Source organism: Convolutriloba macropyga, chromosome 3 (genome assembly GCF_964194025.1).
Source record: "Convolutriloba macropyga chromosome 3, txConMacr16.3, whole genome shotgun sequence".
In the NCBI taxonomy this organism is placed as follows: domain Eukaryota; kingdom Metazoa; phylum Xenacoelomorpha; order Acoela; family Convolutidae; genus Convolutriloba; species Convolutriloba macropyga.
In genome coordinates this window covers 34,674,106-34,686,486 of record NC_134470.1, presented here as the reverse complement: position 1 = coordinate 34,686,486, position 12,381 = coordinate 34,674,106, and the positions used below count along the sequence as shown (strand labels likewise).

The 12,381-nt window shown below is 32.6% G+C and overlaps 1 protein-coding gene across 1 annotated transcript in view; it reads right to left on the bottom strand.

Annotated features, from left to right (window-relative positions):
• LOC142337032 (uncharacterized) overlaps nt 1-10,737 on the bottom strand; it is an 83,310-nt gene extending 72,573 nt beyond the window's left edge. The window contains exon 1 of the mRNA XM_075386068.1: nt 10,579-10,737. Within this exon, the coding sequence (XP_075242183.1) occupies nt 10,579-10,725 (147 nt within the window). The 5' untranslated portion in view covers nt 10,726-10,737. The remainder of the gene's footprint in view (nt 1-10,578) is intronic.
• Between the last annotated feature and the right edge of the window lie 1,644 nt (nt 10,738-12,381).

The following is a 12,381-nucleotide window of genomic DNA, read 5'->3' as shown; positions in this document are numbered from 1 at the left end:
AAAACAAAACAAAGAACACCTTTTTTAGATTTCTCTTTCACAATTGGCCTTAACTCGAAGTTTCGTCACTGTCATAATCTTTTAAAATCTTGAATATGGGTTGTCACTAAAATTTTCTAAAGCACGATTTTGTTTTTGAACATCGTCGCAATTTGCAGCAAATGTCAACTAATTTTCGAACTTTTATAATTCTGGCAGTTTTTGCAATCTGCCTCTATTTGTGTAACGCATAAAAGCACGTTCCTGTTGAGCTAAAAGGCAGGTATCTAGAAAGTTTTAGGAGCATGGGTCCAGTTAAAGTCGCATTTTGGCCCTTCATATCCTAGAAATTGAAAGACACCCTCAGTGACTAGAGAACAGTTCAAAGAACAATTTCAAAACCGAGAGAAGTGAAAAATAAATCCCACTATTTTCCAAAAAATATGATTATTTATATTAACTTTTTGATCTGAACATCCGTGAGCCATCTAACTCATGGTATTGCATTATACCAGAGGATACTAGTTTTAACTTTTCAAGAATAACTTTGATGAGTTGTTATTTATTTCATGAAATCAATTTCTATAGGTCTCTGCGGTTTTCAAATTACTGGAATTTTTGATTCCTATGACATAGGAAGTCTTGTTCTCAAAAATGACTAAGTTTAGAACGAAAACGTTTTTTTAATTTCAGTTTTACATTTCAAAGTTGATCTCTTTTACTTTGGGAGGCCTTAGTCCCCTGGAATCTTTCTTGCTAGAAAAATTCTTTAAAACAGAAAAACATTGGTTCAAACGCCACGTTCTAATCGGGAGAAACCAGAAAAGACGGATAAAATTTTTTGGAAAAATTAGTTGATAAAACAAAACAATTTCTGGCGAGATAGTTTGAAAAGTTAATTTGTATTCTTGAAACTGTAAAGAATTGCTCATGACCATTGAAACACCATTCGCACTAAATAAATTGTCTGAAAGTTTCTCCGTTTGTTTTTTGCTTTAATCTCCATGCGCTCTTTTCAATTTTTCCTTCGAAATTTTAAAGCTTTGCCTTTTTCGAAAATTATGGACTAACAGAATTTTTAATTTAATTCAAAACTAGGTTCTGGGAGCAACAAAAAAACCTTTAAAATATGAAAAAATTACTAAAGATAAAAAAGCGAGTCGCGCATATATATGAAATACATGTCAATTTAGAAAAAAAGTTTGAAGTGTGATTAAGGCTGCAAAATGCTGTTTTGACTTGAAAAAGATTGCCGAAAGAGCGTTACAAAACCCAAGAACCTATTTTTGTTTTCAATAAACAAGAAAAAGCTTTCAATGTGAGGAAAGGCGACGAGATCATTCAATTTTGGGATGACAAAGATCTGCGACTCCAAAATAACCTGTATTGTATGAGAATAACAAACAGTCGAAAAGTTTTGCTTCAAGGACAACTCGATGCACTGCACATTGCACAAAAACAGAAGAATGTCAATAATAGCTCCACTCGGCTATGACGTCTGGAACTCACATAGCACGATCGTCAATGTCCAGGGTATACAAAAATTCAGACATCAAAATGAGATCGTCGAACGGATGGCGTAAACGTTCTTGCGCTGCTTTACTATTAAACTTAATGAAAGTCACTCAATTAGAGAGATTCATGAAAAACTTTCAACTTTGGATGAAAGAACAAAAGGCAAATTTAAAAAAAAATATTGACACGGAAAACAAATGAGATCAAAGTCGTTAAAAATCATTACCTATCAATTGAAGGCTTAAAATAAAATTACCTAAACCTCCATTTGAAGCTATTGAGATACATCATTATTCAGAAAAAAGTCAAAGAACTACAAAATCAGCAAGAACCACTGGCATTTATTAAATCAATTAAAAATTGAAAAAAAGCTATTGAAATCGAAAGCAATTCATTGAAACTTTATATATCTTAAAACAAATTTATCTAAACCTGCATTTCAAGCTATGAGATACATCATTATTCAGAATAAGTTGAAGAACTACAAAATGAGCAAGAAACGCTGGAAATTTTTTTAAAAATCAATTAAAAATTGAAAAAAATTGTCAAAGCCATTTAAACCGATAGCAATTCATTGAAACCTTTTAACCTTTTATATCTTCCATTAAACCTCATTTCAACGCGCACGGGACCATTCGATAATGTGACACTGTGCAGAGACACCGAAACAGAACTTGAAATAGGGGCGAATACCAAAAGTAACAAAAACTCATTATCAACGTCATAAAACAATGAAAACAAAACAACCGAAAAAAAACAAATTTTTGTATGCCTAGAAAGAACATGAGACCCGTCATTAATACTGAATGATCTTAAAAATGCCGCATTAGAAAGCTGACGCAACCTCTCATTAATGAGACTATAACACAATAAAAATAAAATTAAGTAACAATTACTAATAACGACCAAAACAAAGTCAATTTAGAAAACTTAAAATCGAAGTCAAAATAGAAGCAGGTAAAACTTCAACTAAATAAATTAACTTTAGGCGACTAGAAAAAAATGGTAACTGTCCTTAACGAGACTAGGTATTAACTAGACAAAAGAACAAACAGGCAAAATTATGAAATGAGTTTATCTTTTGCTAAAAACAATTTAAAAGTCATGAAAACTATAAACTATCAAATGAAATTGCTAAAAAGGTTCAACTGCTCCTCATAAGAACCCACTGACACCTTTCATGATCCAGAGTATGTCATACGACTACAGATACTAAGACAAGTACAGGCATATGTCAAAATTTTGATTGAATTTTGTGAGAAAACGGTGTTGAAGCCGTTAAAACAATAAACTAAAGAATAAAAACTCTAGATATGTTCAACTGCGCCTTAATCTAACGCCACTAGAGTGATATGTGACCTGTTATCATTGTTATAATGTGACAAGGCAATAAAAAGGACCTCAAGTAAGGGCAAAAATACAAAGAAAAAATGAAAAAATTGTATCACAGCAAATAAAACATCCATTAAAACATAAAACCACAGGGACAACTGTTTTATTTTAATAGAAAGAGAATGTTACAGTTGACAGAAATAAAATACAAATGTTGCAAAGCTCTAAATGCATTTTTTAAAAGCAAACTTTTCTAAAAAGTCACAACCACAATCTTGCACACAAAAATACTAGAAAGAATAAGTTGCAACTCCTGGGAAGCCATTTAGAATTGTGACTAGTGATAGCAGGTCCTAACACTTGGCATCACCCAAATAGCAACAAAAACGGGCAGACAAACAGAAAATTTTAAATATATTCAAACAGTGTTGAAGCCATAAAAACCGTTTGTTTTTCAGTAAAATTTTAATTGATGAATACAAATATATCGATCGCCTAAATAATACAAAGAAACCTGTTGAGCAAATAGTTCGTCCCACAAAAAGTGGGGTCGGAACAACAAGGAAGCACCCGAGAGTCTGTGCTTAGCAACGAATGTTCCAGCACTCTTCTCAAGGTTGCGAAAACAGCTTTAAATACTGTCAGAGAAATGGTTAAGAGTATCCGAAAACAGTTTGTATGATTTGGAAAAAAATACTTAAAAACATTTGAACTAAATCATATGCTGTCCTTTTTATAGAGCCGAAACAAAAAGCATTATTTGAATTAAAGAAAGATAAGTGCAGGACAAATTCAAAGACACAGATAGAGACGAGACTTAAAAACACAAATACAAACCGCGAAAACAAAACAAAGAACACCTTTTTTAGATTTCTCTTTCACAATTGGCCTTAACTCGAAGTTTCGTCAGCGTCATAATCTTTTAAAATCTTGAATATGGGTTATCACTAAAATTTTTAAAGCACGATTTTGTTTTTGAACATCGTCGCAATTTGCAGCAAATGTTAACTAATTTTCGAACTTTTATAATTCTAGCACTTTTTGCAATCTGCCTCTATTTGTGCAACACATAAAAGCACGTTCCTGTTGAGCTAAAAGGCAGGTATCTAGAAAGTTTTAGGAGCATGGGTCCAGTTAAAGTCGCATTTTGGCCCTTCATATCCTAGAAATTGAAAGACACCCTCAGTGACTAGAGAACAGTTCAAAGAACAATTTCAAAACCGAGAGAAGTGAAAAATAAATCCCACTATTTTCCAAAAATATAATTATTTATATTAACTTTTTGATCTGACCATCCGTGAGCCTTCTAACTCTGAAACTCATGGTATTGCATTATACCAGAGGATAGTAGTTTTAACTTTTCAAGAATAACTTTGATGAGTTGTTATTTATTTCATGAAATCGGTTTCTATACGTCTCTGCGGTTTTGAAATTACTGAAAATATTGATTCCTATGATATAGGAAGACTTGTTCTCAAAAACGACTACGTTTAGAACAAAAACGTTTTGTTTTAATTTCAGTTTTACATTTCAAAGTTGATCTCTTTTACTTTGGGAGGCCTTAGTCCCCTGGAATCTTTCTTGCTAGAAATATTCTTTAAAACAGAAAAACATTGGTTCAAACGCTAAGTTCTAATCGGGAGAAACCAGAAAAGACGGATAAAATTTTTTGGAAAAATTAGTTGATAAAACAAAACAATTTCACGCTATTTCTGGCGAGATAGTTTAAAAAGTTAATTTGTATGCTTGAAACTGAAAAGAATTGCTCATGAACATTGAAACACCATTCGAACTAAATAAATTGTCTCAAAGTTTCTCCGTTTGTTTTTTGCTTTAATTTCCATGCGCTCTTTTCAATTTTTCCTTCGAAATTTTAAAGCTTTGCCTTTTTCGAAAATTATGGACTAACAGAATTTTTAATTTAATTCAAAACTATGTTCTGGGAGCAACAAAAAAACATTGAAAACATGAAAAAATTACTAAAGATAAAAAAAAGCGAGCCGCGCATATATATGAAATACATGTCAATTTAGAAAAAAACTTAAAATCGGAGTCAAAATAGAAGCAGATAGAACTTCAACAAAATAACTTAACTTTAGGCCACTAGAAAAAATATGGTAACTGTCCTTAACGAGACCAGGTATTAACTAGACAAAAGAACAAACAGGCAAAATTATGAAATGAGTTTACCTTTTGCTAAAAACAATTTAAAAGTCATGAAAACTATAAACTATCAATTGAAATTTTTAAAAGGTCCAACTGCTCCTCATAAGAACCCACTGAGACCTTTCATGATCCAGAATATGTCATACGACTACAAATACTAAGACAAGTACAGGCAAATGTCCAAGTTTCGATTGAATATTGTGACAAAACGGTGTTGAAGCCGTTAAAACAAACTAAAGAATAAAAACTCTATAGATATGTTCATCTGCGCCTTAATCCAACGCCACTATAGTGATATGTGACCTGTTATTATTGTAATAATTTGACAAGGCAATAAAAAGGACCAAGTAAGGGCAAATATACAAAAAAAATATGAAAAAATTGTATCACAGCAAATAAAACATCCGTTAAAACATAAAACCACAGGGACAACTGTTTCATTTTAATAGAAAGAGAATGTTACAGTTGACAGAAATAAAATACAAATGTTGCAAAGCTCTAAATGCATTTCTATTTCTAAAAAGTCACAACCACAATCTTGCACACAAAAATACTAGAAAGAATAAGTTGCAACTCCTGGGAAGCCATTTAGAATTGTGACTAGTGATAGCAGGTCCTAACACTTGGCATCACCCAAATAGCAACAAAAACGGGCAGACAAACAGAAAATTTTAAATATATTCAAACAGTGTTGAAGCCATAAAAACCGTTTGTTTTTCAGTAAAATTTTAATTGATGAATACAAATATATCGATCGCCTAAATAATACAAAGAAACCTGTTGAGCAAATAGTTCGTCCCACAAAAAGTGGGGTCGGAACAACAAGGAAGCACCCGAGAGTCTGTGCTTAGCAAGGAATGTTCCAGCACTCTTCTCAAGGTTGCGAAAACAGCTTTAAATACTGTCAGAGAAATGGTTAAGAGTATCCGAAAACAGTTTGTATGATTTGGAAAAAAATACTTAAAAACATTTGAACTAAATCATATGCTGTCCTTTTTATAGAGCCGAAACAAAAAGTATTATTAGCATTAAAGAAAGATAAGTGCAGGACAAATTCAAAGACACAGATAGAGACGAGACATAAAAACGCAAATACAAACCGCGAAAACAAAACAAAGAACACCTTTTTTAGATTTCTCTTTCACAATTGGCCTTAACTCGAAGTTTCGTCACCGTCATAATCTTTGAAAATCTTGAATATGCGTTGTCACTAAAATTTTTAAAGCACGATTTTGTTTTTGAACATCGTCGCAATTTGCAGCAAATGTTAACTAATTTTCGAACTTTTATAATTCTGGCAGTTTTTGCAATCTGCCTCTATTTGTGTAACACATAAAAGCACGTTCCTGTTGAGCTAAAAGGCAGGTATCTAGAAAGTTTCAGGAACATGGGTCCAGTTAAAGTCGCATTTTGGCCCTTCATATCCTAGAAATTTAAATGACACCCTCAGTGACTAGAGAACAGTTCAAAGAACAATTTCAAAACCGAGAGAAGTAAAAAATAAATCCCACTATTTTCCAAAAATATGATTATTTATATTAACTTTTTGATCTGACCATCCGTGAGCCTTCTAACTCTGAAACTCATGGTATTGCATTATACCAGAGGATAGTAGTTTTAACTTTTCAAAAATAACTTCGATGAGTTGTTATTTATTTCATGAAATCGGTTTCTATAGTTCTCTGCGGTTTTGAAATTACTCAAATTATTGATTCCTATGACATAGGAAGACTTGTCCTCAAAAATGACTAAGTTTAGAAAGAAAACGTTTTTTTTTTACTTTCAGTTTTACATTTCAAAGTTGATCTCTTTTACTTTGGGAGGCCTTAGTCCCCTGGACTCTTTCTTGCTAGAAAATTCTTTAAAACAGAAAAACATTGGTTCAAACGCTAAGTTCTAATCGGGAGAAACCAGAAAAGACGGATAAAATTTTTTGGAAAAATTAGTTAAAACAAAACAATTTCATGCTATTTCTGGTGAGATAGTTTAAAAAGTTAACTTGTATGCTTGAAACTGAAAAGAATTGCTCATGACCATTGAAACACCATTCGCACTAAATAAATTGTCTGAAAGTTTCTCCGTTTGTTTTTTGCTTTAATTTCCATGCGCTCTTTTCAAATTTTCCTTCAAAATTTTAAAGCTTTGCCTTTTTCGAAAATTATGGACTAACAGAATTTTTAATTTAATTCAAAACTAGGTTCTGGGAGCAACAAAAAACCTTAAACATATGAAAAAATTACTAAAGATAAAAAAGCGAGTCGCGCATATATATGAAATACATGTCAATTTAGAAAAAAAACTTAAAATCGAAGTCAAAATAGAAGCAGATAAAACTTCAACTAAATAAATTAACTTTAGGCCACTAGAAAAAATATGGTAACTGTACTTAACGAAACTCAGTATCAACTAGACAAAAGAACAAATAGGCAAAATTATGAAATGAGTTTACCTTTTGCTAAAAACAATTTAAAAGTCATGAAAACTATAAACTATCAATTGAATATGTTAAAAAGGTCCAACTGCTCCTCATAAGAACCCACTGAGACCTTTCATGATCCAGAATATGTCATACGACTACAAATACTAAGACAAGTACAGGCAAATGTCCAAAATTCTATTGAATTTTGTGAGAAAACGGGGTTGAAGCCGTTAAAACAAACTAAAGAATAGAAAATCTATAGATAAGTTCAACTGCGCCTTAATCCAATGCCACTATAGTGATATGTGACCTGTTATTATTGTAATAATTTGACAAGGCAATAAAAAGGACCAAGTAAGGGCAAATATACAAAAAAAATATGAAAAAATTGTATCACAGCAAATAAAACATCCATTAAAACATAAAACCACAGGGAAAACTGTTTCATTTTAATAGAAAGAGAACGTTACAGTTCACAGAAATAATATACAAATGTGGCAGAGCTCTAAATGCATTTTTTCAAAGCAAACTTTTCTAAAAAGTCACAACCACAATCTTGCACACAAAAATACTAGAAAGAATAAGTTGCAACTCCTGGGAAGCCATTTAGAATTGTGACTAGTGATAGCAAGTCCTAAAACTTGGTATCACCCAAACAGCAACAAACACGGGCAGACAAACAAAAAATTTTAAACAAATGCAAACAGTGTTGAAGCCATAAAAACCATTTCTTTTTCAGTGAAATTTTAATTGATGAATACAAATAAATCGATCGCCTAAAATATACAAAGAAACCTGTTGAACAAATAGTTCGTCCCACAAAAAGTTGGGTCTGAACAACAAGGCAGCACCCGCGAGTCTGTGCTTAGCACTGAATGTTCCAGCACTCTTCTCAAGGTTGCGAAAACAAGCTTTAAATACTGTAAGAGAAATGGTTAAGAGTATCCGAAAACAGTTTGTATGATTTGGAAAAAATACTTAAAAACATTTGAACTAAATCATATGCTGTCCTTTTTCTAGAGCCAAAACAAAAAGTATTATTTGCATTAAGGAAAGATAAGTGCAGTACAAATTCAAAGACACAGATAGAGACGAGACATAAAAACACAAATACAAACCGCGAAAACAAAACAAAGAACACCTTTTTTAGATTTCTCTTTCACAATTGGCCTTAACTCGAAGTTTCGTCACCGTCATAATCTTTGAAAATCTTGAATATGGGTTGTCACTAAAATTTTCTAAAGCACGATTTTGTTTTTGAACATCGTCGCAATTTGCAGCAAATGTTAACTAATTTTCGAACTTTTATAATTCTAGCAGTTTTTGCAATCTGCCTCTATTTGTGTAACACATAAAAGCACGTTCCTGTTGAGCTAAAAGGCAGGTATCTAGAAAGTTTTAGGAATATTAATTAAAATTTAAATAACACCCTCAATGACTAGAGAACAGTTCAAAGATCAATTTCAAAACCGAGAGAAGTGAAAAATAAATCCCACTATTTTTCAAAAGATATGATTATTTAAATTAACTTTTTGATCTGACCATCCGTGAACCTTCTAACTCTGAAACTCATGGTATTGCATTATTCCAGAGGATAGTAGCTTTAACTTTTCAAAAATAACTTCGATGAGCTGTTATTTATTTCATGAAATCGGTTTCTATAGTTCTCTGCGGTTTTGAAATTACAGAAATTATTGATTCCTATGACATAGGAAGACATGTCCTCAAAAATGACTAAGTTTAGAAAGAAAACGTTTTTTTTTACTTTCAGTTTTACATTTCAAAGTTGATCTCTTTTACTTTGGGAGGCCTTAGTCCCCTGGAATCTTTCTTACTAGAAAAATTCTTTGAAACACAAAAACATTGGTTCAAACGCTAGGTTCTAATCGGGAGAAACCAGAAAAGACGGATAAAATTTTTTGGAAAAATTAGTTGATAAAACAAAACAATTTCTGGCGAGATAGTTTGAAAAGTTAATTTGTATTCTTGAAACTGTAAAGAATTGCTCGTGACCATTAAAACACTATTTGAACTAAATAAATTGTCGGAAAGTTTCTCCGTTTCTTTTTTGCTTTAATTTCCATGCGCTCTTTTCAATTTTTCCTTCGAAATTTTAAAGCTTTGCATTTTTTGAAAATTATGGACAAACAGAATTTTTAATATAATTCAAAACTAGGTTCTGGGAGCAACAAAAAACCTTAAACATATGAAAAAATTACTAAAGAAAAAAAGCGAGTCGCGCATATATATGAAATACATGAAAAAATGTTGGAACAGCAAGTCATTTGTGACCAACAACTAATCACTGGATAAAAGCAACAAACGTCAACACGAACGGAAATCTGCTTAAAAAAGGGGCATAATGACAAAACAATATTACAGCGTTGATGTTTCAGGAGAGTGGACAAAATGACTTGTGTCTTTGAAATAAATAGGAAATTCAAATAACTCCCTGTAACAGGATGAAGGTAAATATTAATTCAAAGCTCAACACAAAAAGTCCGCAAATCACATTCCTTTCATGTAAAGTTTTATAACTACGTCTTTCATTTTTCTGGAATGACAATATTGAGGTTTGATAATTTTCCATTCAAATTAATAGCAGAACCCATGAAAGTAGAGCTACTAAATAAGTGGAAATAAGTGCAAAACATCAAGACGAATCAAATCTTTTAGAGCCCATATAGTACATCCAAATAAAAAGGGACAAAATAAGAAAAACAGCAGTAAAAATTTTTCTGACTCAGCGACACGTTCTCGCTCTTTCAAATAGCGGTACGAGTAAAACGAACGCGGTCTTTTCTTTTCATAATTTTTGAATTAGTTTCCGAAGCGTTTTCAAAAAATTAAATCTTGATAATAATGCCAATTGATCCAATTCAGGCAATTAGCACAAATATTTTCCCAAATGTAATCTAACTGGAAGGTACAGGAAACGACCATTTATCGGAAAAATCGACAAATTTCGAAAGAGCTACCTTTTGGAAGCAGATTATTTTTTTAATGAAAACATTTTTTCCTTGCCCTGCTCAGAAAAAATTTCCATGAAAAATCAAGTCAGACTCATGTTCCATCAGATACATTACCGTCACGGGCCCAAAAAAATAGTCAAAATAACTAAGTATTGAGTAATAGATACAGATGATAGTTCGACATCATAACGGTACCTGTGCAGTATAAGCCATTAGATGAGCCAGCGATGTGCAGTTGTCCAGTGCTAATTTTGAAATTCTATTACAATAGCTTTCATTCACGCTTTCTGTATATGATGACATCATTTTTCTCTTCATCTCCGCCATTTCCAGTTTAATCATCTGAAAATCCGAAAATCTGAAAAACCGCTATTAAAGTTATGGTTAGAAATTTTCTGCATTTATGAACTATCCCGAACACGAAATACATGACATCAGACCTAGGATACGAACCCAACGCAGAAAAGATGGAAAACCGGTAGAAAATTTTAAAAAGTCACGTAACAATGAAATCACATAAAATGCAAGTACAAAAAGGCTGTAAGATGACACTCGACAACGTAAACAAAAAAGTGTTTCGTACTCCTAGGCTGAGTATCAAGAAGAGCTCACGCTATTACAATAGAGTCTCAAATGGTGTTTTGTTGGCTAATCTATTTTACTAATCCATCAGTCACAATCTCGTAAAAAGTAATTTACGAGTACCAAAAGAACGGTTGCGAAAAAAAAACACGATAAAACCCCCCACTTCATTTTAGATAGGAAATAAACCCCACTTTGCTATTAAAGAGTTGCGCATTTAGCTGTTTGACCATGCCTCGCGGGCCATAGCCATGCCTTAACGGCCCGTGGGTCTTGATATGAAATTATAACAACCGAATACATTATCACGACCAAAATTAAATTTTAAAATGGGAGTTTAATTCAGTGGGGTTTATTTCCTACCTAAAGTTAAGTGGTGGGGGTGGGGGTTCCGTATGGGTTTATTTCCTAGACCCCAAAAGAATTTGATGGACAAACTGAAGAGACAACTGACGACATTCGTGTTGTCATCAACGACCAAGTTCAAATATAAATGGACTAAAAAATCAACTGAATCCGCCTCTATTACTAACAGTAATTATCTGTCTCCACTTGAGTCCGAAGGTATCTATTTATTTAACATTTAGTCGTACCAAAAAGTCGCATGAAGGGAAATGATTAGCCAGACAAAAATGGCATAAAGAAACTATTAGACACTTCCTTTGAGAGTACTTATATGTGCTAGAAAAGTGTCTAACAGTGTATAGTTTTATTCGATGAGAAGACTTCAAGGAAACAGAAGAAAATTTTTCTTATATCTTTTTATGGAAAAATAGAGAAAACCAATGATGCCTTCTTGTAATTTTGAAGATGTTGTCTGGAGCGATCCAAAAGACTCAAACAGTGGCCAATATTGGCGGATTTTTTCATTTTTCTTTTTCAATTTCGAGATTTGATATTTGTCGTGAAAAACTGGTAATTTCAGGCAATAAAGTTATGCGAGGTAGCCACCTGGTGTTCCTATTAATTCTTTATCCCCCTTCAGTAAACGAACCAGATAAAAATTCTAATTGGAGCCACTTCTAGCAATCGTCAATTAGATATTTCAAATTCTTTCATTGGTCATTATGAGTGAGATAGATCATTTAGGATCATAACTTTATCAAACAAATGACCTGAAAGCACAAAAATAGCTCCAGACGTCATGCACAAAACTTCGGCTGCTGAGAACACTGATCAGATTATCGAAACAACCTTGATGCAGCCGACGACTTAAAAACAATAGCAGTTCACTTCTGTCTTGATAAAAAAACACAACGCATTTTCACTAAAAAAACAGACAACACCTCGAGATGACTAGAAATGGACTTTGCAAGCCAAGTAAAATTGCAGCACGTGATTAACAAAAAAATGAAAAACTAAATATAGAGCGACTAACACCGAACGAATTTTTTATGGTGGAAAAACTTCAGACTA